Here is a 26594-nt window from a genome sequence, read left to right as displayed (position 1 = left end):
TCTAAGGTGTAGATCCAGAATGTTTCACGTTCGCATAGCAATGCAAAACGTTCTGCTGGTGGTAGACTTTTGGGGATGGATTCAAGGATCCAGACTCTTAGTCCGACTGTGGACTGTTGGTGAAATTCTAAGAAGTGACGGGGGACGCTATGTGGGTCGCAACCTGTTTCAATGTAGCGTCTGTGTTTACCGAAACGCTGTCTTAAGGGACATATTGTACGTCCCACATACAGGAGTGGAAATGGACATGACAAGCAATACACCACATGGTCGGTGGAGCAATTATGGAAATCGTTGAAGGTATAGGTTTTTCCTTTATGCGTGAAGGATTTTTGACCGTGTTGTATGAACTCACAAGTCTTGCAGAGGGCCTTTTTGCACTGAAACATCCCCTTAGGGGTATGAGACAGAGGATTGGGTTTGGGGTTTTTAAATTTGCTTGGGGCGATTTTGGCTTTGAGGGAAGGGGCCCTACGGTAAGTGATGCAGGGTTTGTCAAGGATGTTGGCGGAAAGGAGGGGATCTTGTTTCAGGATACCCCAATGTTTGGAAAAATGTTTTCTATTTTTTTTGTGTCGTCCATGAAATTGAGTAATGAATCGGACAGTAGAATCAGATGTGGTATTGTCTTTTTTGGGGGGTTTTCCAGGAAGGTAAGTTTTGTAGGCTGTGTCGATCAGAGTATCGGGTAAACCCTTGTCCAGAAATTTCTTTTTAAGGTAGTTACTGTGAGTAATGTAATCTGTGTCTCTAGTACAATTTTGTCGTAGACAACATAACTGGCTTTTGGGAATATTTTTAACCCATAATGGCTGGTGGCAGCTGTCAAAATGTAAGTACGAGTTGCCTGCAGTTGGTTTGGTATAATTGCATGAGATTATGGAATCGCCATCATGACCTAGCTCTAGGTCTAGATAGGCTAGTTTCTCAGGATGCCAGGAGAAGGTGAATGATAAGCCGAAGGGGTTATTATTACAGTGGTTCACAAATTCCTGAATGGTGGTGGAGGGACCGTCCCAGATGATCAGGTCATCAATATATCGTCCATAAAATAGAAGATGTTTGGTGTATGGGTTATTGTGCCAGATAAACAAGTTCTCCCAAAAACCCATAGTAAGGTTTGCGTAGGATGGGGCAAAATGTGCCCCCATGGCAGTGCCTGTAGTCTGGAGGTAATAGGTGTTTTGGAAAAGAAAATAGTTATGAGTAAGGCAGAATTTGATGGCATCTGTTTTGAATATGGCTTGTTCAGGATTGATCATGTTGTCATGGGATAGGAAGTATTGGACGGCTGTCAGTCCAACGTCGTGAGGGATGGATGTTTATAATGAGTTGACGTCAAGTGACAGCCATAAGTATTGATCTTCCCAGGTGTAAGGCTTAAGGAGTTCCATAAGATGGGCCGAATCACGTATGTATGAGGGGAGGGATTGGGCAAGGGGTTGAAGGAAAGTGTCTGCGTACTGAGAAAGGCCACTGGTGACGCTGTCCATGGAGGCAACTATGGGTCTGCCTGGGGGTATGGTGGGGTGTTTATGTATTTTGGGTAGATGATAAAAATAAGGCGTTTTATAATAGCTTCTCTTGAGGAAAGAGGCTTCCTTGGATTCAATTATTTGTTGGTGACTGGCCGTGGTGATGAGTTGTTCAACCTCAGCTTGGAAGTTTGGTAATGGGTCTCTGGGTAGTGTCACGTATGTATTTTTATCTGAAAGTAAGTGGACGGCTTCATTGATGTAATCTGTTATATTTTTTATTATTATACCACCGCCTTTGTCTGCAGGTTTTATAATGATGTCAGAATTATGTGTAAGGTTTTTGAGAGATAGTCGTTCACCATGACTAAGGTTGTGCGGTAGTTTTGTTATTATGAGTCTTAGAGGTATCTTCACACATTTTCTGAATATCAGAAAATACGACCCTATAAAAGGCTTCAATGTAGGGTCCTTTGGAACGAGTGGGGTTGAATATAGATTTGGGACGTAAGGAAGTGTGTTGTATGGGGGGGAGAGGTCAGGGGATGTTGGGTGTAGAGAAGTAATTCCGAATCAATGTCACAGGGTATGTCTTCTGTGTATGTGGAAATGTCTAGGGTACTGGATGGACAGCCGTCCAATACTTCCTATCCCATGACAACATGATCAATCCTGAACAAGCCATATTCATAACAGATGCCATCAAATTCTGCCTTACTCATAAGGCAGAATTTGATGGCATCTGGAGAGCTGGAGCACCAGCTGGAGAGCTGGAGCACCAAAAAGAAGCGTCCTCACACCGCCATGTCCAAGCCAGGCCCCATTTTTCTTTTTTTTTAACACAAAGTTGTCACTTAAAGATAAATTGCTCACACATGCCATGGGTATATGTGGAATGCCACCCCTAAATACATTCTGCTGCTTCCCCTGAGTACAGGGATACCACATGTGTGAGACTTTTTGAGAGCCTAGCTGTGTACAGGCCCCCGAAACCAATCAACACTCTCAGGTTTTCTAATGGCGTAAATTGTGCATTTCACCTCTGCACTACCTGTCAGTTTCGGAGGCCCTAAAATTCCAAGATTGCACAACCCCCCCCAAATGACCCCATTTTGGAAAGTAGACACCCCAAGCTATTTGCTGAGAGGCATGGTGAGTCCATGGAATATTTTATATTTCTCTTACATCCTCTGACAGTCGCCGCCCACTCATACAATCTGCACGTCTGGGTATTGGCCTTCTCCACAGGAGTAAGCTAGGCAGAAGATTTTGTTAGAATATTCACAAAAAACTTTGTATAGACACACCTACAGGGGGCTGTCCCTATGGTCAATACCCCCAGCTAGCTTCATTCCCAATTCAGTTTGCTGCTGCCTAACTTTTTTCTTTAAAAGATAGCTTTTTATTTGTTCCTGCGCTTAGTTAGTCGGACTTCGTCAGACTACAGCATTTGCGGAGCTGGGAATCGCACTGGTTATTCCAGCCTGCCATCGAGCATTAGCAGGTTATTGGTACGCCCAGGCCTCACAAGCGACTATGTCCCTGACCTCAGGGTCAAGCCTACGAAGTAGCTATCTTCACCGGGATGTCTCAACTGCGGTACACCCGCGTGTTGCTAGCGTCCCCTATGGCTGACGGCACCACCACCCAGAGTGGGAGGCTTCCTGTCACAGAGCGGTACCCACATTTTCGCTGGACCGGTGAGTACCATGCTACCCCTCTGCCTCTGGCATTGTCTGTCGGGGTGTGTATGTGGGCCCTCTGTTTTATGGGGATGGCAGTTTGGTATAGGCTCTGTAATGTCCCCCTCATGTCTGTAGGTGCGGTCCCTGTGTGTCCCTTCCCGGTCCCTGCGGGGCGATGTGACGGTTCCACCGTTGTATGGGGGGTTTTCGGGGGGGTCTCCTATGTCCCTGAGGTGCTTGTGCAACTATTTGGGGAACAGTACATGATGTGTGGGGGCTGCAATCAGCGCGAAACCGCACAGCCGCCGTTTTAGGTGTGGACAGGCTGTTTGGCCTCATTGTGAGGGCAGCTGCCATTTTCTACTATGCTGTTGGCGCCGATCGGGCACCATCTTTAGTTTGGGCAAAATGTCCTTATGTGGACAGCGGCCATTTTCCCAGAGCTTTTTCAATAGACTTGTATTGGCAACCATTTTCTTGTGGCTCAGGGCTGTGTCTGCCTCTAGAGGCGCGAGGTCACTTCCTCTTTCTTCACATTCAGATCAATTCCTATAGCAGCGTGGCAAGTATAGCACACTGTGGGGGGCTTTTATTGTGTTTCCTGGCCTGCATTCCTGCTAACATTCATTTCATTTTTGTAGCACAGGACTTGCTCTCCATTTGCGGTGGGGATCGCAGGATTCACCATTTTAAAAGGCCAGCGTCATTTAAATTGAGATTGCTATTATGGAGTCCCAGGATAGCAAATTCCCCCCAGATCTGGTAGAGGGTTCAGGTCAGTGGCGGCTGGTACTCAAAATTTTTGGGGGGGGCGCAAAAAGAAAAATGTAATAGGTATTGCTTCGCGGCAAAAAACGCTGTAAAAAATTGCGTGACTTTGAGGTCATGGTACAGGCATGGCAAAGGTGATGGTACAGGCATGACACAGGCATGGCACAGATGGTATAGGCATGGCACAGGTGATGGTATAGGCATGGCACAGGTGGTGGTATAGGCATGGCACAGGTGATGGAATAGGCATGGCACAGGTGATGGTATAGGCATGGCACAGGTTATGGTATAGGCATGGCACAGGTGATGGAATAGACATGGCACAAGTGATGGTACAGACATGGCACAGGTGATGGTACAGGCATGGCACAGGTCATGGTACAGGCATGGCACAGGTGATGGTACAGGCATGGCACAGGTGATGGTACAGGCATGGCACAGGTGATGGTACAGGCATGGCACAGGTGATGGTATAGGCATGGCACAGGTGATGGAATAGGCATGGCACAGATGATGGTATAGGCATGGCACAGGTGATGGTATATGCATGACACAGGTGATGGAATAGGCATGGCACAGGTGATGGAATAGGCATGGCACAGGTGACGAGTCAGCACTTCCCTGGCTGAGACACTTACCTGGCGACGGCTCGGCTCCCGGCGGCGGCTTCTCCCCCCTCCTCGCAACTCCGACGTCCGTCCTCTTCTGCTCGGCTCCCGGCATCGGCTTCTCCCCTCCTCGCGACTCCTCTTCTGCGGCTGCGGGAAGCTGACCGGGCGGTGACGGTGAGTGACTGATGCATGCACCGGCACCGCCCCCAACGAGGTCAGCATGGATGTCCTTAATCATGATTGGTCCAGGCTGAAGTCTGGACCAATCATGATCCAAGACATCACAAAAGGGGGGTGGTGTAGCGCTGTGCTCTGCGCTACAGTTACGCCCCAGAAGGCTGCCATTTGGCACCTCTGCGGGTGGAAAACCCCACCCCCCCATAGGCACCAATGGAGCGAGCTCCAAAAGGGGGGTGGGTGTAGTGCAGTGCTCTGCGCTACAGTTACGCCCCAGAAGGCCGCCTCTCGGCGCCTCTGCGGGTGGAAAACCCCACCCCCCATAGGCACCAATGAGGCGGGCGCCCCTTGTGGGCAATCTTTTTTTTTCTTTTTTTTTTTTTTGGGGGGGGGGGGCGGCGCCCCTGCGCCCCCTATGGGCCGGCCGCCACTGGTTCAGGTACTCCTGAATCCTCTGCTATAGTCTCCCTTACTGCTGCACTTGCGATTTTAGCGTAAAAAGTGGATTTGTTGATGTCTGACCGAGCTTCTAAGAAAAGGCCTATGCCCTTTCAGTCTTCTGATTCAGAGCCAGATTTGGTTGCCACAGACAGCGTACCCCCTGAGGGGTCTTAGGTCTTAGTCCTTAGTCGGATGTGGAGGAGGATGATTCCTCTTCCAGATCAGCACGGGACCGCGCTGTGGTGTCCGCGCTTATTAGCTCTGTTAAAGACACTTTAAATTTGGATGATGAGCCCCACCTGTCAGTTAAGCGGTCTTCCTTTGGGACCTGCATAGCCCAAAAATCGGATCAGGTTTTTCCTTGTCCCACAGTTTCACAATACCGTGAATGAACAATGGCGTCATTTGAAACATAATTTTGTGGTGCCAAAGAGATTCAGTACCTTTATCCCTTTGCAGATCCGGTGGATTCTCGCTAGACTGTGGTTCCTAAGGTGAACCACACTGTGTCCAGGTTAAATAAGGCCACTTTAATGCCCGCGGAGGATTCTCCGGTATTTAAAGACCCGGCAGATAGTCGGGTGGAAACTCTTTCCCGCCACATCTATCTGGTAGCGGGTTCCTTGCTGAAAACTGTGTTTGCTTCAGTAATGGTTTCTCAGGCTGTTGTGAAGTGGGCTAAGGCGCTTAAGCACACTCTGATTGCTGACTCCGCCTCTCCGGCTGCTCTGGAGATGGTGGATCAAATGGGTCAGGCTGTTTTATACCTGTGTGACGCGGCCTTAGATGAGGCCCCTTTAGTCACATGACTTTCAGCGGTCGCAGTTGCGATTCGTCGCATCGTTTGGTTAAAAAGCTGGTCGGCCGACCAAACTTCCAAGAAGACAGTGTCTGACATCCCTTATGCGGGGAGTCATCTTTTTGGGAACTCTCTGGATGAACTGGTCAAGGGGATCACTGGGGGCAAGAGCACTCTGTTGCCCCAGGTGTCCAAGGGAAAATCATTCCGCGGCAAGCGGGGTCCTGCCTTTAAACCTAACCAGGGGTCCTTTCGTGCCTTCAAGGCACAAGACAAAGGTAAGTCCTTCAAAGCCTCTAGTGGCCAGAAGAAGCTTTGGGCGGGCAAGTTTTTTTTTTTTTTTTTTTGTTCTTCAAATCCCCTGGTAATGTGCCCGTGTTTGGGGAATACCATCTAGAGCGCACCTTCAGGGGGTGTACTTAGTTCATTTAAGGTTTTTATCATCTCAATGTGTGCACCATACATTGATTATATGTTGTCTATCCCTATCCTTCCCTCTGTTCAGTTGGATGTGGAAAGGTTCTGTCGATCCCTGTTGACCTTTTGTAGGGTTTACATGGACACATACTAGGTTGTATGGCTTAATGTCCCATACTTACTGTGGTTTTTTAGTTTAATGTGGACAGGTGGGATAAGACGTGTGCTTTCTTCATTGTTAATACCTAGATTGCAATTCATGTAATATTATTTGATTGGAATATTTGTTTTTATATCTGTGTTTTTGCCATCATTTGGTTGTATACTCACATGATTTTAAATGTATATTTTATTGTTTAACAATTGATTGGAGTGGCTAATGAATATATATTTTTTAGCCTTTGCCGACTGGAAGGAGGTTATTTGGCTTGAATAGCATAGTGCAGTTAGAGTGGTTTCTTCTAGCTTGCCGTTGGCGGCTGGGGCACCGTTATCTCCTACTGCCTTTGTTTATTCTTTTTAGGTAATTTCTTCCTTCCTTTCCAGACTTCCGGAGGCTCAGTAAGAGCCTCACCGCGCTGCTGATTGCCAAAACCGGAAGTGCGTCATCACGCACGCCGCAACCGGAAGTGCGTCATCACGCACCGGAACCGGAAGTGCGTCACCGCACACCAGAACCGGAAGTGCGTCATTACGCACCGGAAGTGGCCACATTCCAAACAATTGGGGGTTTCTTATAAAAGCGTGCTGCATGAGGGGGGCTTTTGCCTTTGAAAACGCCTTTTGCAGGACGAAACGCGTCAGGCACGCTAAGCCCCCATGCAGTCACGCTATTCGAGCCGCGGCCAATGATTTTATTATGCCTGTGTCAAGCAGCTAAATTGTGAGTTTTTTACCTTTTATTTCAAATAAAAGATTTGAATGTACTTCACTATGTGCGCCCCCATTTGTCTTATTGGAGGTCATCCCCTGTGTGCACCTGGGGCCCAGTGATGTTTGCCGGATCCATAGTCTAGGTTTATCCGGAGTGTCTGTGGTCGATAGGAGAAGAGTTCGGTTGCAGTTTTTTCCCTGACGGTGGATATCGCATGCCTGTTTGACCTTCCGTAACAGGGGGTCCAACTGTCCGGTAAGGTTACATCCTTATTGTTTATGTGATCTCTGCCTGAAACTCTACTTGCAAGATTGATGTGGGATTCACAGTCATATTCCCAACATTTGAAATCTGCCTCCTATGGACTTATGGACTTTGGTTCACCTTCATATTACTTAGCTTTCTATGTAGTGGCGCTGTACCATTTTTACATAAGTCAAAAGCCGCCCACACTGGCACAGCGGCTCAGTCCGCTTCAACCCGAAGGGGCACCCTCACCCGTTTCAGGGTTGGGGGACGTCTGCGCTATTTTCCTGAACCTTGGCTGGCCAAGATACAGGACAGGTGGGTTCAAGAACTCATTCGGTCAGGGTACAAGATCAAGTTTAGATCATGCCCAGCAGACAGATTCTTTCCCTCAAATCTTCATTTAACCCCCGATCGCTTCCGAGATCTCCATCGGGCGGTTCAGGATCTTCTCGCCCAAGGAGTGGTTGTTCCGGTTCCACAGCGGGACAGATTTTGGAGTTTTTTACTCAAATCTGTTCACAGTGCCCAGAAAGGAGGGCAAGTTACGTCCGATTCTGGACTTGAAGTTTCTAAACCGCTTTGTGCGGGTTCAGAAGTTCCGAATGGAGTCCCTCCGGTCGGTGGTGGCATCCCTGAATCCAGGGGATTTCCTGCCTTCCATCAACCTCAAAGATGTGTATCTACACATCCCTATTTACGAGGGTCATCTGAGGTACCTCCGACTTGCAATAGCGGAAGAGCACTATCAGTTTGTGGCATTGCCTTTCGGCCTCGCTTCGGCTCCAAGGGTTTTTACCAAAGTTTTGGCTCCTGTTCTAGCTTTGTTGCGGGTGCAGGGGATTGCCATCCTCGGTTACCTGGACCCTATTAAGTTCGAGCTCCAGTGCCACTCTGTTGCGCGATCTGTCGATCACGGTTCAGGCGCTCCAGGAGTTCGGGTGGACCATCAATTTTCAGAAGTCGACTTTGTCCCCTTCTGTTCGCCTCCCTTACCTGGGGATGATTCTGGACTCCGCCCAGGCAAATGTCTTTCTTCCGGAGGACAAGCTCCGGATCCTGCAGGACGAGGTCAGGTCCCTCAGCGACAAAAAGTTCTCCTCGCTTTGGACCTGCAGGCGGTCCCTGGGCTTGATGGTGTCGGCTTTCGAGGCGATTCCATTTGCACAGTTTCACACAAGGTCTCTTCAAGCGGAGATTCTTGTCCGGTGGGACAGGCATCCTCATTCCTTGGAAAGGAGGATTGCTTTGAGCCCCCAAGTCAGATCGGATCTCCTGTGGTGGCTCCAGTCTCCGGCTCTGAAGGCAGGCAAGTCCTTTCGTTCATTGCTATGGACTGTGGTCACCACGGACGCCAGCCTGTCGGGCTGGGGTGGAGTTCTGGGCAAGTTGTCTGCCCAGGGCACTTGGTCAGAGGGGAATCCTCCCTGCTGATAAATGTCTTGGAACTACGGGCAATCAGGCTCTGTTTGCTCCGTTGGTTGGATCGTCTTCGAGGCTGCCCAGTGCGTGTGCAGACGGACAAAGCAACTGCGGTGGCTTACATCAATCACCAAGGGGGCACCAGGAGTGCCTGGATGGCCAAGGAAGTGGCCGAGATTCTGTCTTGGGCCGAGATGCAGGTCCTGGCGATTTCGACAGTTCACATTCCAGGTGTGGAGAACTGGCAGGAGGAGGGAGGAGTAGAGGTAGGCAGCTGGGTGAACTTTAGGAAGGATAGAGGGATAAGGGTCAGGGAGGCCAGTCCTGAGTTGGTACACCCTAACAAATTTGCCAAGTTGCAGGTTGAGGGGGATATCAGCTCAGGGGTGGCAGAGCTGGAGCAGGCGCCCTCCCCCAGCTGCCAGGGGAGTGGCGGCTCCAGGAGGAAGAGGGCCGCGATTCAAGAAAGGTTAGACAGATTATGGTAGTTGGGGACTCAATCAACAAGAGGACAGAGAGGGCAATCTGTCGAAAAGATTGCGGTAGCCAGACAGTATGTTGTTTACCGGGCACTCGAGTTCGGCACATCGCGGATCGGGTAGACAGATTATTGGGCAGGGCTGGGGATTACCCCGCGGTCATGGTGCTTGTGGGCACTAATGACCAAGTAAAAGTAAGGTGGAGGATGCTAAAGAATGATTTCAGGGACTTAGGTAATAGATTGAGGAATAGGACCTCCAAGGTGGTTTTCTCTGAAATACTGCCTGTACCTCGAGCCACACAGGAGAGGCAGAAGGAGCTTTGGGAAAGTGGAGTTCCACCCATTTTTGGAAATTTAGATCTATGTAATCCCCTTTAAAATGGCTTTTACCAATGGAAACTTTTTTTTTTTTTTTGCTAGTAAATACCTTCATTTCTGCTTTATTCCTCCTCTCCTCACTTCCGGGTCCGATCGGCGATGACGTCATTCGGCGATTCACAGTGTCTGCTGGGATGTATTCTATTCCAGAAATCTTGCAGTAGCTGAGCTGTAGTGAGCCGTGCCTGCCCCACCTTCGCCCTGCCTCCTCTCATTAAGTTGTATTGTATGAATGTATTAAGGCCGTTCTCTGCCCCGCGAATCGCCGAATGACGTCATCGCTGATCGGACCTGGAAGTGAGGAGAGGAGGAATAAAGCAGAAATTAAGGTATTTACTAACAAAAAAAAAAAAAAAAAAAATTCCATTGGTAAAAGCCGTTTTAAAGGGGATTACATACATCTACGTATTCCAACCTATTAAAAATGGGTGGAACTCCGCTTTAACAAGTGGCTGAGGAATTGGTGTAGGAAGGAGGGGAGAAAGAAGGCCACCAAGTTGGAGGGGCTTTTAAACTAGGAGACGGGGGGGAGGGCTCAGAAGTGGAGTCAGGAGGGAGGGAGCAAAGGACAGAAGGCAGTAGTAGAGTCAGCAGCGACAGTAGTTCCATAACATCAATTGGGGGGTCTGTGTGGGAAAACCTCAGACCAAACAGGAATAAACATAATCACAATTCACGATCAACGTCCACAAAACTAAGAGGGGCATATGCTAATGCCAGGAGCCTAGCTAACAAAATGGATGAGTTGGAAATGTTAGTACATGAGGAAGACATAGACCTTGTGGGAATAACGGAGACTTGGGTCGACCCCTCACATGACTGGCTGGCCAATATCCAAGGGTATTTGGTGTACCGGAAGGACAGGGTAGGAAAAAGAGGGGGAGGGATATGTCTCTATGTCAAGAACAATGTAAGGGTGATAGAGAGGAGTGATATTACGGAAGGGATGAGTATGGAGTTAGAATCCATGTGGGTAGAACTCCATAGGGAAGAAGAAAAGGGAAAAGTAATTGTGGGGGTTTGCTATAGGCCACCCAACCAAAGGGAGGAGGTAGAGCTGGAATTTTTATCACTATTGGGTAAAGTGATAAAACTGGGATCAGTTATCATATTGGAGGACTTCAATTAACCCGACATTGACTGGGAAGAGGGGACTGCACACTCACAGAAGGCCCGTCTATTCACGGAAACCTTACAGGACAACTACATGTCACAGTTGGTGGATTCTCCTACTAGAGAAAATGCAGTCCTGGATCTATTGATCACTAATGACCCAGACCTAATCTTGGAGGTAGGAGTCCAGGACAACCTGGGCTCTAGCGATCACAGGATGATCACATTTAGGGTAAATAACAATATAACAAGGCAAGCGGGGAACATAAGAACCCTAAACTTCAGAAGGGCAAACTTTCCAAAATTGTGCTCATTGATGGAAAGGGTAAACTGGGACCAAACCCTGGGATCACTGACCACGGAGGAAAAATGGATATGCTTTAGGAACATATTAAGCAAATGCATCTTGCAGTGCATTCCTATGGGAAATAAATTTAGAAGAGACAAAGCCAAACCTGGCTGGCTAAACCGTAACGTTAAAAAACTTATTAGGGAAAAAAATGGCCTTCAAGAAATATAAATCAGAGGGCACAGTATCGGCTTTCGAGCAATACAAGGAGGCAAATAAGAAAAGTAAATACAAAATCAAAATGGCTAAAAACTACTTTGAGAGACAAATAGCGGAGGATAGTAAAGAGAACCCAAAGAATTTTTTTAAATATATCAACAGCAAAAAAACTAGGGCAGAGCATATTGCACATGTAATTAACGATGATGGGAGAATGGTTACAGAGGACACTGAAAAAGCAACCGTGCTGAACGCTTTTTTCTCATCAGTCTTTGCACAAGAAAAGGAGGGGTACACTGACCATGACTGTATGGTTAGTAGTAATACACAGGACTTGCCGATATGGCTAACAGAGGGTGAAATCAGGGAAAGCTGGATAAAGTTAACACAAACAAATCACCAGGCCCGGATGGCGTACATCCGAGGGTACTCAAGGAACTCAGTAAGATTATATCTAGACCACTGTTCCTGATCTTTGCTGACCATATTATGACAGGAAATGTACCAGGGGATTGGAGGAAAGCTAACGTGATACCGATATTTAAAAAGGGGCAGAGGCATATCCCGGGAAATTATAGGCCTGTCAGTTTGACATCGATAGTATGTAAACTTCTGGAGGGGATGATAAGGGACTATATCGTGGAGTTTGCTAAAGACAACAACATCATCAGTAGCAATCAGCATGGGTTTACAAATGGGCGTTCTTGTCAAACCAATCTCTTAACATTCTACGAGGAGGTGAGCTGTGAGCTAGATAGGGGCAGACCAGTGGATGTGGTATACCTGGATTTCGCTTAGGTGTTTGATACAGTTCCCCACAAGCGCTTAATTTATAAAAAAGGGTCTGCAGGTATCGACCACAAGGTTTGCTCTTGGATACGGAACTGGCTAAAAGGGCGTGTCCAAATGGTGGTAATAAACAGCACATACTCAGACTAGTCTGAGGTGGTAAGCGGGGTCCCCCAAGGCTCAGTCCTGGGACCAACCTTGTTCAATTTATTCATAAACAGCATTGAGGACGGGATCAGTAGTTCGATATCAGTTTTTGCAGATGACACAAAATTGGGCAGGGCAATAACAGCACAGAATGAAGCAGATATCCTACAGAATGACCTGGACAAAATAACAGAGTGGGCAACGACATGGTAAATGAGGTTTAATGTGGAGAAGTGTAAGGTTTTGCACTTGGGGACTAAAAACATAAAAGCACAATACACGTTAGGGGGGGAACCCTTGGGGGAATCAAAAAACCTCTGGTCGCGTTGGTGGTATCTTGGAATCAGTATCGGCTGATTTATGCCTTTCCCCCAATTCAGTTGTTGTCCAGATTCCTCCACAGGTTGGTCTCGGAACCGAGGTTGGTGATTCTGGTGCCCCCAGACTGGCCGTGTCGGTCTTGGTACGCGGACATCATGCAACTGGTCATCGAGCTTCCCTGGTGGCTCCCGCTAAAAGACGATCTTCTGTCTCAAGGTCAGATCTTCCATCCTGCTTTACAGTCGCTGGCTTTGATGGCGTGGTTGTTGAAAGCCAGGTCTTGAGAGACAGAGGTCTCTCGTCGGCAGTCATTTCTACCTTGCTCAAGGCCTGGAAGGACTCCTCAGGTAAGATTTATTATTGTACCTGGAAGGCTTATTTTGCCTGGTGCGAGTTGCAAGGGTTCCATCCACGTTCCTTTTCGGTGGCGAGAGTGTTGACTTTCCTGCAAACTGGTGTGGAGCAGCGTCTAGCGCTGACCACTATTAACCGCTTGCCGTAAATTTACTTGCGGCGGTCAGCCCCTGCCAGGCAGAGTGACGTTAATTAACGTCACTAGCCTGGGAGGGTCTGGGGAGCGAGCCGGAGGCGCGCTCCTGCGCGGTCACGGACCCCCCCGCGCGTGTGACCGGCGGACCCGATGTCCGCCGCTCACTCGGCGATCGTCGGGGGAGAGGGAGAAAGTCAGGCAGCTTGTGTAAACAAGCTGCCTGTCATTCTCCTCGGTGTTAAAACACTGATCAGACAGATCTACTATGTAGATCTGTTGATCAGTGTCCTTTCACCTCAAGCCACAGCCAATCACAGTAGAAAGCACGCCCCTAGGGACACACACAGCCCCTCCCTCCCAAATAAAGTTAACCCCTTCACTACCAGTGTATTTTTACAGTAACAGTGCATATATATATATAGCACTGATTACTGTAGAAATGTCACTGGTAACCCCAAAAGTGTCAAAAATTTGAGTCAAGAGTCCGATCTGTCCGCCGCAATGTCGCAGTACCGCAAAAAAATCGCAGATCGTCGCCATTACGCGTTAAAAAAAACAACAAAAATGACAAAAATCTTTCCCTTTGTTAGTAAACGCGATAACTTTTGCGCAAACCAATAAAAATACGCTTTTTGCGATTTTTTTTTTTATACCAAACATAGGTAGGATAAAACAAATTGGCCGAAAATGTTAAAAAATTTAGATTTTTACATTTTTTTGGGGGGAATTTCATATAAAAAAATGTGAAAAATAGTTATTTTTGCAAAATTTACGCTCTTTTTTTGTTTATAGCGCAAAAAGTAAAAATCGCACAGGTGATCAAATACCACCAAAAGAAAGCTCTGTTTGTGGGAAAAAAAGGACGTCAAATTCGTTTAGGTACAGTGTCGCACGACCGCGCAATTGTCCGTTAAAGTCACGCAGTGCCGAATCGCAAAATACCCTCTGGTCGTTTAGCAGGAAAATCCTCCGGGGCTTAAGTGGTTAAGGGCCAGTTGTCTGTGCTGGCCATTCTTTTTCAGTGCCCTTTGGCGTCTAATTCCTTGATCCAAGGGGTGCGTCATCTGGCTTGGGTGTGAACTTTCCAAAATGTGGTCATTTTTTTTTTTTTGGGGGGGGGGGGTTGTGCTATGATGATATTTCAGTGCCTCCGAAACTGTGATAGGCAGTGAGAAAGTGCAATGAGAAATTTATGCCCTTTGAAATTCTGAAGGTGGTGATTGGTTTTCAGGGTCCCGTACACAGCTAGGCTCCCAAAAAGTCTCACACATGTGGTATCCCTGTACTCAGGAGAAGCAGCAGAATATATTTTGGGGTGTAATTACACATATGCCCATGGCATGCGTGAGCAATCTTATCATTTTAATGACAACTTTTTGTTAAAAAATAACAATTAGTCATTGTTTATACACCTGTGACAAAAAAATTAAATATTCATAAATATTCAATGAGCTCAACATGCCTCTCGGGACATTCCTTGGGACTTTCCAAACAGTGGTAATTTGGGGGGGGGTTTGCACTGCCCTGCCATTTTAGCACTTCAAGAATTGAAGTCAGAAATGCTGCGTAAATTCCAGTATATACACCATAGTTTGTAGACACTATAACTTTTGCGCAAACCAATAAAAATATGCTCATTGAGAATGTTTTTGACAAAGACATGTAGCTACATATGTTTTTGCCAAAATATATGACAAAAATTGAATTTATTGGATATTTTTTTAACAGTCAAAGTAGAAAATGTCAATTTTTTTGCAAAATTTTCGCTCTTTTTTTATTAATATCACGAAAAATAAAAAGCGCAGAGGTGATTAAATACCACCAAAAGAAAGCTCTTTTTGTGGGAAAAGGATGTAAATTTCAGTACAGCATTGCATAACCGCGTAATTGTCAGTTAAAGTCACGCAGTGCCAAGTAGAAAAAAGCGGCCTGGTTATTAAGCAGGAAAATCCTCCGGTCTTAAAGTGGTTAATCATTGCAGTCAAAAGGTGCACTACCTCAGCAGTTTATGTAAATTTTGTTTTGGGAAGCCTTTAGTTATTATTTTCCCAGCACTTTTTCACAGTTGTCTACTCTTCTAGGACTCGTTCGTTCACATGATTTGAAACTGATGTACCTGCAAGTGAAAGCTGTGTGGTTTTCTATCAGTTTTCATGCAAGTAAGGTGTGAAGAACGACGGTTCACATTTCTGCGATGAGGGAACACTGCGAATATACAGCGTATTCCCACATCACATCCACACCCCTGGCAGTTCACACTGTCATATGCGATACGCTGGGGGTGTCAATTAAAAGTTAACGACACCCCCAGATTAGATCGCATATCACAGTGCGATCTGAAAGTTCCCACAGAATCGGATCGCACTAGTGTGAAACACCATTTGATCTGATTCTGCTGCAGACCAAAAAAAGGGTCCTGTGCGTTTTGGGTGCAATTGCAGTGCGAATTCAGCTATACAAAATGTATGGCTGAATTTGCACCGCGCAGAGATCACATGTAATTTTAGGAGCAGTACGCTCCGAATTACATGCGATCTCTGTGATCGCACAAATGTGAACCAGAACTTAATGTTAAAAATTTGAATAAACAAACATTAACATGTTCAGAACCAGATTTGTATCAGAAATTTTCTTTCTTTTTTTTTTTTTTTTTTTTCAAAACTTTAAATGTACAAAATATTGGCCCGTATCGGCCAATACCGATACTTTGAGACCAAAATATTGGTATGGGCCCTGAAAAAACCATATCAGTCTATCCCTAATTCAAACCCCTTTGTGTCAACTTGTGTGCATGTTATCAGGCCAAAATCAACAGGGTATGTAAACTTTTGATCAGGGTCATTTGGATATTTTCTGTTGTCATTATGATTTAAAAGAGTAAAACAGTTGATTGATAATAAATGGCTTCAGCCATAATGTGTTATGTTTTTGCTGACTTATATTCCCTTCCTGTACAGTTATGAATAACAAAAAATCAATAAAAATACAATTAAAAAAAAATCTACTGCTTCCATTCCATTAGACAATTGTAATCCCTGTTTCTTCTTTCTTTGGGACCGTGCAAAGGGGTGCCCTGCTTCAGAATCCACCGTTGCATAGTGGATAATAACATTGATTACTAGACCTTAAGCTGTAGCTTTTCTTGGAGTATAGTTTTGCTAAAAAAAAAACATCTTAAAATCGCTAATGCAAAAATGTGGCAAAACTGACGTTAACGTGGTATTCTACAGCTAAGGCTACTATAACCTCCAGTTTGCATGAGTCTTTAACCACCTCCTTCTCAAGCCTATTCTGACACTTCGCTCCTATATGTAATAAACAATTTTTTTGGGCTAGAAAATTACTTGGGGGAACCCCCCAAAATTATATATATATATATATATATATATTATACATTTTTTTTAGCAGAGACCCTATAAAATAAAATGGTGTGTGTTGCAATTTTTTATTTCACACAGTGTTTGCGCAGCGGTTTTTCAAACACAATTTTTTTTGGGGGGGAAAAAAAACACATTTATGAATAAAATAATACAAAACAGTAAAGTTAGCCCAATTTTTTTTGTATAACGTGAAAGATGATGTTACGTTGAGTAAACAGATACCTAACATGTCATGCTTTAAAATTGCGCCTGCCCGCGGAATATCCGCATACTACGGTGCTTAAAATTCTCCGTAGGCGACACTTGAAATGCATTTACAGGTTACCAGTTTAGAGTGGCACAGGAGGTCTGGTGCTAGAATTATTGCTCTCGCTCTGACATTTGCGTCAATTTCTTACTTGTGTGGTGCGATCACCTTGTGCACATGTGTGCGGTAGTAAGGTATGCATTTTCACATAAGCACGGTGGGACGGGGAAAGCTTTATGTTTTTTTTTTTTTTTTCTTTTATTATTATTATTTATTTATTTTATACATATTTTTTTGTTACTGTTTAAAAAAATATATATTTTTCTCTTACGTCCTCCGACAGTCGCCGCCCACTCATACAGTCTTCACCAATGGGCGTATTGACTTCATCTCCGCAGGAATAGCTAGGCATAAGACTTGTTAGAAACAAAGCATTTACATAGACACACCCATGGGGGCTGTCCCACTGGTCCAATACCCCTCCTGCAATAGCCATCCCAGCTCAGTTTGTCTTCTGCCTAGTTTAGGAGTAGATAGGCTTCCTTGTGCTGGGGCTACAGTCTCAGCCGCCTTCTTTTCTTTTATGATTTATTTTCTGCAGAATGTCAGTTTTTTCTTTACATTACTAGCTGTTTATTTTGTCAGCGTTAGTCGGATCTTCGGATGAAGACGGCGTTTGCGGAGCTAGGAATCGGACTGGTCGTCCTGGTTCTCCAGGACAGAGGGTCAGATGGAATCCCAGTCCGCCATCGAGCGTTTAATAGGCTATGTGTTCGCCCTGGCCTCACAAACGACCCATCCCTGTCCTCAGGGATGCAGCCTTGTGAGGTGGCTACCTCACCGGACACATGCTCAGTTCGTCCGTGCACTCCTGGTGTCCTGCGATTTTGGCTGACGGCACTCCCCTGCCATCTGAGGGCGGGCGGTTTCCCATTTGGTATGAGGCACCCCACGCCATCGGGTACAGGTAAGTACATTCTGTGTGGGGCCTCTGTCTGGGGTCGGCAGTCTTATGTGGTCTGTGGTGTCCCCTATGTCTTTGCGGTTTTGGGCTCCCTGATCCCGGTCCCTGTGGGGGTTTTTTCTCCCACAGCCAGTGCTGTGTGGGGTTTTGGGGGATCCCTCTCCTGTGTCACTTTAGGGTGCTTGGAGGTACAGACACGTGCGGTGACCGCTGCAGGGTTAAAAACCGCCAGTCCACCATTTTAGGTGTGGGCAACACGTCTGCCTTCACTATGGACGCTTATACAGCATTGTATGTAGTGTATTTTGGCGCTCTGCGACGCCATCTTGTGTGTGGCAAACGACCGTTCCGAGCACATGTCAGCGGCCATTTTGCCGAAGCCTCCCATTACTTTGCAAAGGCATCCATGTTTCCTTAGCCTGCAGCCTCAGTTCAGCCTCTGGCTATGACATCACTTCCTTCCTTCACTCAGGAGCGACCGACAGCACTGGTAACACACTGGTGGGGCTCTGTTCTGCTGTGCTTTTCTTTCCTCCCTTGTGCAATCTTCCTGGCTTCAGTTTGTCCCTGTGGGGGTCTGTATTCCACAGTCCATATAGTGGTGTGCTGCGGGGTCCGCGGCACGCTTAAAGGGCCAGTACCTTACAACAAAAAAAAACCTCTACGCTGACTAATTTGGCCGCTGTAGTGGTGTCTTTGGTGTCCAAAATGGATGTGCTGATGTCTGAACGTGCTGCTAGAAAAAGGCCTAGCATTTCTTTTTCTTCTGATTCTGAATGTGACATGGTTGCTGCAGGTAGTGTGCCCCTTTCATGGTCTCGCTCTTCTCAGGACCCACTAGAGTCTGAGGGGGAGGCGGAGGCTACAGGGGGTGGATGAATCCCCCCCTGGGACGCCCGAGGAACGCGCAGCCATGGATGCGCTGATTTCTGCCATTAAAGAAACACTACGTTTAGAGGATGAGCCCAATCCTCTGGGTATTGTGTCCTCTTTTGGTACACACAGGGACCCGCAAGACGGCGCAGGTTTTTCCTTGCCCCGCTGAGCTTCATCACACAGTGAATGAGCAATGGCTCAATTTAAAACACACTTTCACGGTGCCTAAGAAGTTTCAACTTCTCTACCCTTTTGCGTCTACTACGGTTGCACGATGGTGTGTGGCTCCTCAAGTGGATCACACTGTGGCCAGATTGAACAAGGCTACTCTGGTCCCCACCGAAGATTCTCCGGTGTTTAGGGATCCTACGGATAGGAGACTGGAATCTCTTGCCGCCATGCCTATGTGGTGGCAGGTTCCATGCTGAAGCCTATTTTCTCTTTTGTCATGACCGCTCAGGCTCTGGCGGATTAGACACACTCTCGTGGCTGATTCGGCTCCCCCCACTACAGTAGAGATGTTGGACCAGATTTATCAAGGGGTCATGTATTTGTGCAATGCGGCTTTAAATGAGGCCCCATTGGCTGCGCGCCTGTCCAGTGTCGCGGGGGTTAACCGTCGACTGATATGGTTGAAAAGCTGGTCGGCTGACCAGAAATCCAGAAAGACGGTGGCTGACATTCCCTATGCGGGTTCTCGCCTTTTTGGGGAATCCCTGGATGAATTGATTAAAGGGGGCAAGGGCACTCTGCTGCCCCAGAGTCCTAAGGGCAAGTTTTTCTGCGACAAGTGGGGTCCCGCCTTTAAACATAATCAGGGATCCTTTCGTGCCTTCAAGGTACAGTACAAGGGGAAACCCTTCAAAGGCTAGGGTGGCCAGAGAAAACCCTGGGCCGGCAAACAAAAATTCGGCCAAGCGGGTGCGGCGGCTCAGTCCGCCTCTGCCTGAAGGGGCGCCCTCACCAGTTTCAGGGGTGGGGGGTATGTTTGCACAGCTTCCTCCAACCTTGGCTGCTCCGAATCCCGGACAGGTGGGTTCAGGAAATCATTTGATCAGGGTACAAGATCGAATTCCTTTCGCGACCGGCGGACAGATTCTTTCCCTCAAATCTTCATTTGACCCCAGATCGGTTGCAGGATCTTCATCGGGCAGTGAAAGATCTTCTCGCCCAGGGGGTGATCGTCCCGGTGCCACATCGGGACAGATTTCAGGGGTTTTATTCGAATCTGTTCACTGTGCCCAGAAAGGAGGGCAAGGTGCGTCCGATTCTGGACTTATAAGCTCTGAACCGCTTTGTGCGCGTTCGAAAGTTCCGCATGGAATCGCTTTGCTCGGTGGTAGCCTCCCTGAGTCTGGGAGAATTCCTGGCCTCTATCGATCTGAAGGATGCGTATCTTCACATCCCTATTTTTGAGGGTCATCAGAGGTACCTCCGATTAGCTATCGCGGAGGATCATTATCAGTTTGTGGCGTTACCTTTCGGTCTCGCTTCGGCTCCAAGGGTCTTTACCAAAGTGTTGGCGCCTGTTCTGGGCCTTTTGCGGGCACAGGGCATTGTGGTCTTGGGTTATCTGGACGATCTCCTATTGAGATCAAGTACCAGTCAGGGCCTGCTGTGCGATCTGTCCACAACGGTCCAGACTTTCCAGGAGTTTGGCTGGACCATCAACGTTCAGAAGTTTACCTTGTCTCCATCGGTTAGTCACTCCGGACCTGTATGAGGTCCCTGGGGTTGATGGTGTCAGCCTTCGAGGCAATACCATTTGCACAGGTTCACACGCGGTCTCTCCAGGCGGAGATCCTGACCAGGTGGGACAGACTACCTCAGTCCTTTGACCTGAGAGTGTCCCTGAGTCGCCAAACCAGAATGGATCTCTTATGGTGGCTTCAGTCCCCGGCTGTATCGGAAGGAAAATCCTTCCGGCCTTTGCTGTGGACGGTGATCACCACGGATGCCAGCCTGTCGGGCTGGGGTGGCGTCCTGGGCAACCTGTCTGCCCAGGGCACTTGGTCGGAGGAGGAATCCTCCCTTCCGATAAACATATTGGAGTTGAGAGCAATCAGGCTATGCCTGCTCCACTGGTCGGATCATCTTCAGGGCCGTCCTGTACGGGTGCAGACGGATAATGCCACTGCGGTGGCGTACATCAATCACCAAGGGGGCACCAGGAGTGCCTGGGCGGCCCAGGAAGTGACCAGTATTCTGTCTTGGGCCGAGACTCATGTCCCGGCGATTTCGGCAGTTCACATTCTGGGTGTGGAGAATTGGCATGCCGATTATCTGAGCCGCCAGACCCTGGGAGAATGGTCCCTGCACCCGGAGGTATTTCAAATGCTGTGTGCGAAGTGGGGATCCCCGGATGTGGATCTGTTCGCGTCTCGGCTACACAACAAGGTGGAAAGGTTTGTGGCAAGAACGTGCGATCCGCTGGCAGACGCCTCGGATGCGTTGGTGCCTTGGCATCAGTATCGTCTGATTTATGCCTTTCCTCCGATTCAGTTGTCCAGGTTCCTTCGCCGGTTGGCCTCGGAACCAACTCTGGTGATTCTGGTGGCGCCGGACTGGCCACGCCGATCCTGGTACGCGGACATCGTTTACCTGGCCGTCGAGCCTCCGTGGCGGCTGCCAATACGAGAAGATCTACTGTCTCAGGGACCGATCTTCCATCCTGCTTTACAGTCGCAGGCTTTAACGGCTTGGCTGTTGAAAACCAGGTCCTGAGAGACAGGGGTCTCTCTTCAGAGGTCATTCCTACTTTAATCAAGGCTAGAAAAGCCTCGTCTGGTAAGATTTATTACCGTACATGGAAAGCTTATTTTGCCTGGTGTGAGTCCAGGGGCTTCTCTTCTCGTTCTTACTCGGTGGCGAGAGTGTTGGCTTTCCTCCAGTCTGGTGTGGACCAGCGCCTTGCGTTGGCCACGATTAAGGGCCAGGTATCTGCACTGGCTATTCTTTTCCAACGCCCTGTGGCGTCTAATTCCTTGATTCGCACCTTCATTCAAGTTGTGCGTCACTTGGCCCCTCCTAGAAGGGAGCCCTTACCTCCATGGGACTTGAACTTGGTTCTGTCCGTGTTACAACGTCCTCCGTTTGAAAACATCAGGGAGATCTCGTTACCTCTGCTGTCTAAAAAGGTTGCGGTTCTGGTGGCAATCACTTCGGCTCGCAGAGTGTCGGAACTGGCGGCATTGTCCTGCCGCTCCCCTTACCTGGTGGTTCACAGGGATGAGGTAGTCTTGCGACCTAACCCGTCCTTTCTACCAAAGGTGGTTTCAGATTTTCACCTTAATGAGGACATTGTTTTACCTTCGCTCTGTGCAAATCCTAAGCATCCTAAAGAGATTTCCTTGCATCCTTTAATGTTATCAGGGCGAACAGGGGCCTTGCATTCTTTGGATGTTGTCAGGGCAAACAGGATTTATCTGTCATCGACTGAATCCTTTTCGTAAATCAGATTCTCTCTTTGTCCTTCCTGAGGGACCTCGGAAGGGTTTGGCCGCGTCTGCGGCGACCATTTCCAAATGGATCAGACAGACAATTGTTCAGGCCTATTCGTTGAAGGAGCGGGTACCGCCCTTCCCTGTCAAGGCGCACTCTACCAGGTCGGTGAGTATGTCCTGGGCCCTCCGGCATCCACACCTTTTCAAAATTCTACAAAATTGATGTTCTGGCATCAACAGATGCCTCCTTTGGCCGCAAAGTTCTCTGTGCGGCAGTGCTATAGGGGACCCTGGTTTTGTTGTGGGTCCCTGACTGTTGGGGTTGTTGACCCCCTTGGTTATTTGCTTTCCTGGGTTGTTGCTCCTGTTAAGCTTTCTTGTTGCCCAGATGGTTCCCTTGCTGTTCTTGTAAGGTTCCTTTCTCTGGTATGGATACTGCGTTGCCTTTCTGACGGTTGCGTTTCCCACCTCTCATGTCTACACTGCTTTGAGACATCCCCTTTGGTGAAGACTGTATGAGTGGGCGGCGACTGTCAGAGGACGTAAGAGAAAACAGAATTTTTGTAAAATCGTACCGTGAAATTCCTTTCTCTGTGTCCTCCGACAGTTGCCGCCCCACCCCTCTTTTGGGGTTCTTATACACTTTACTGCTTGCTACCAAACTGAGCTGGGATGGCTATTGCAAGACAGGTATTGGACCAGTGGGACAGCCCCCATGGGTGTGTCTATGTAAATGCTTTGTTTCTAACAAGTCTTATGCCTAGCTACTCCTGTGGAGATGAAGTCAATACCCCCATTGGTGAAGACTGTATGAGTGGGTGGCGACTGTCGGAGGACTCAGAGAAAGGAATTTTTACGGTAAGATTTTACAAAAATTCAGTTTTTTTGTACAAACTTTATTGCTATTACAAGGAATGAACAACATCCCTTGTGATATCATGGGCCGTGATAGGTCCTCTTTATGGAGATATCGGCCCCCCATGCAGCCGATCAGACCGAGAACGACTGATCGGCTGCTTTTCTGGCCGCTGGTGGCCAGGTAAATAAAGGGGCAAGACTGGAAGCGATGAATACTCGCCACTCCTGGTTTCCAGGGTTACAGAGAGAGGGGAACAACGTCAGTTCCTCTCTCTGTCTCAGGCAGCCATCACCGGCGACCGGAGAGGCTGGGAGAGGAGGTGGCGTGACCCCCTTCTGCCACCCGTAGAAGTGATCGAGTGGCTAATTAACCACTCAGATCACTTTTCGTTTGTAGGGAATTGCCGGCTAAAACTAACGGTACCGGGAAGATGCCTGTAGGTGCAATCATCATCCCAGTATAACCACTGAAACCCAAGGACGTATGGGCACGTCCTTGGGTGGGAAGTGGGTAAACTTCTATTACACAGTGCAATTGTTGCTTGCTGTGAGGCAGCACACACAGTTCTTTGAAAAAGTTTCCTAAATAAGGCCCACTAAAACATATGGGAATGAAAATATCTCCAGTATAGTAAAAATGCATAGTAAAAACATAATTGTCTCTGTTTTTTAGAAATTGAAATGGTGATAATGGAAAGATCAAAGGCAACAGAAAAATCTTCGGTCATAAAGGAAGAGAACACCACTGATGAAGAGAAGAGTGCAGCTGCTGCAGGGTTCCATGCCTACCAAAATAGGTAAAGAAGCATTACACTACATATAAAAGCATACAGTCACTGTACCCATTAATATTAACTCCTTCATGTTCAGGACAAAACAATGCCTAATGCTTGAAAATTGTTTTGCAACTTTGACATGGGTTAGTAAAACGTTGCATATCATCACAATTATGTAGTGCATGCAGGTTGATTTGTATCTTTTTTTTTTTTTTTTTTTTTACAACTTTTTATTGTATTAGGGCTCTTTCACACGGCCGCTCCGATTTCTTCTTCCGCTGCGGCACTTTTTTTTTTTTTTTTTGATGGACACGGATGACATTTGTGTCATCCGCTCCGTATGTCCGCATATCATCCCATCCCTTTGCGGATGATATACGGACATAATGCATGTCTATGGGGATTGCGGATGTCAGCGGATGACACCGCTGACATCCGATTTTGCTTCCTTTCCGTTTTTTAAACAGAAGAAAAATAGGGTTCTGTTCCATTCCAAAAAACGGAACAGAACTGGAAGGACGAAAATCGGATGTCAGCGGATGACCATCCGCAATCCCATTGACATGCATTATGTCCGTATTTCATCCGCAAAAAAATGGGATGAAATACGGACATGCGGAGCGCCCACGTGAAAGAACCCTAACAGCAAAAATAGAAATACAGAGTATAATATTAAGATAACAATAAACAGAGCATAGTAGTTGTACAAACATATTGCATTGATAAACCTAACATTAATATAAGCATACACGTGAGACTCAGAGTCCAATAAACAAAGTCACAAATCAGACCTTGGCATGCAACAATAACCAGAGAGTAAGCTGTACGGAAAGTGACCTATTTAAGCTCACATTCGTAGGTGGTTCGTGATGGAAGTGTAGCAAGATAAATTGGGGGTCAAGCTCTCGGTGTGCAGTGTATACAACCTCAGACCAGGTGTCTCTGTGTTTGATGAGTAATGAGATCTGCAGAGATTGTCGTCCCTGTATTGGGCAGATGATACGTAATACAAGCATGTTGAGGGGTAAGGGGTGAGGCTTAGGTTGTTTTAAAATATTATGTTGGAAACAAGGGAGGAGGGAAGGAGAAGAGGGCGAAGGGAGGAAGGGAGAGAGAAAGGAGGAGGGGGAGAGAGAAAAAAAAAGAAAAGGGGGGGTACTGTTGTAAAGTCATCAAAGGGATACCCTGATGTGTGTGGTATAAATAGCGGCAATTATCAGTAGAGAACTTGTCACATTTTCTAAAGTATGTGAAGTGTTATTATCTCAGTTATAGAGAGCACATTTCGTAGTAGTAGGTTATTTAATAATTCTCTTATATTCTTCAGTTGTTTTGAAGAGGGACCAGCTGGTACAGCTTTGCATGAATATTTGCTGTGTATCTCTGTAAGCTCTTCCATTTCTGCCCTTTTATTTAGGCGATGGAGCCATTCTAAAATTGTAGGAAGGTGTACGTATTTCCAATGTCTTGGTAGGCAGATTTTGGCCATGTTAACCATGTGCATGGCAAGTGATTTGTGATAAGTTTTATGTGGGAGGGTTGTATGGTGTAATAAGAATTGTGCTGGGGAGAACTCCAGATCCAGAGAAGTCACTTGGTAAATCAAGTCTTTAACTGAACGCCAGTAGGGTTGGATTTTTGGACAGGACCACCAGATATGTAGCATCAAACCTATATCTGATTGGCATAGCCAACATGTGTTTGGTATGTCAGGTTGGAATTTATGCAAGATTGTAGGAGTGTAGTACCATCTAGTTTTGTTTTTTTTTTATCCATTTTCTTTCCCCAAAACATTCACAGAGCCCTTGTGTATGTTAAGGTAGATATTTTCCCATTCTTTCTGCGAAAGGGATTGTGTAAGATCCCTTTCCCAGGTGATACCCAATTTGGTAGTATTAGGAGCATTGGAGCTAAACAAAATGGTAAAGATAGAGGAAATAAGATTACGCTGTTGTTCGCTTTTTTTTTTTTTTTGTATTTATTACTTTATTACAATTTCAAGGAGTATTATTACACAATATATAAAGCAAAAAATAGGAGCAAACAGACAGAAACAACATCATCTTGCCTATTACAAAGTGTGTTTACACTCAACACAAATTCTCAATCTTTTGAGATTCAAGTAACAATTAGTAACACATTTAACTCATAGCAAAAGAGAGGCATCATCAGGACAGCAAGGCACTTCAAAATCTCTACATCTTACTCTTCCCTCTCCCCCCTTTACTGTTACCTTTCTTCCCTTTATTCTTCCTCCACACTTTATTTTATAAAATACTACAAATTTCATATTTTGTCTCTGGCTCTACTTTATCCTCCTATCTGTTCTTTTTCCCTCCCTCCCCCTCCCCACACAATCATACTATCATACATACACCAACGAGGAAAAAAAAAGGGGGGGGGGCTTCTTGATCTCAGCAAATGTTTGGACTAGTCCCCAGAGCTTGTATTCTGGGGGGTAGAGGGGAATAGCTGTTTCCCCTCATCCGAGGCAACAAATAAATTCCATACACTCCATATCGACTTATATTGTTCCTGTTTATGTTGTGAGGAAAGTACTAAATCTTCCATTTTATTTATATAATCTAGTTTCCGTGCCCATTCAGATACTGAAGGAGTATGTGTCCTCCTCCAGTACTGGGGGATACACACTCTTGCGGCGTTTAACATGTGAGGTAATATAGATCTTTCATATTTCCTACTTGGTATCTCTGATATCTGTAATAGGCAAAAAGCTGCGTCTCCCTTAATCCTATAGTCCGCTACTTTTTGAATTATACCCCCAACTTCTAACCAAAATTTCTTTATATCTGGGCAGGTCCAGAAGATATGGTACAACGTACCCTCTTCTTCCCCACATCTCCAGCACCTATCCGATTCCTGAGAGTACCATTTGTGTAATTTA

General features: G+C 46.7%; 1 protein-coding gene across 2 annotated transcripts in view; it reads left to right on the top strand.

Annotated features, from left to right (window-relative positions):
• Positions 1 to 26594, top strand: part of CLEC16A (C-type lectin domain containing 16A) — a 1483716-nt gene that overhangs the window by 715517 nt on the left and 741605 nt on the right. For both annotated transcript variants that reach the window (XM_082262146.1, XM_082262145.1), the window contains exon 11: positions 23587 to 23710. In XM_082262146.1, the coding sequence (XP_082118272.1) occupies positions 23587 to 23710 (124 nt within the window). The remainder of the gene's footprint in view (positions 1 to 23586; positions 23711 to 26594) is intronic.

Source organism: Pelophylax lessonae (genome assembly GCF_965119305.1).
Source record: "Pelophylax lessonae genome assembly, chromosome: 6".
Lineage (NCBI taxonomy): Eukaryota > Metazoa > Chordata > Amphibia > Anura > Ranidae > Pelophylax > Pelophylax lessonae.
Note: the sequence above shows the minus strand (reverse complement) of the source record. Positions and strands in the feature narration are given on the sequence as shown.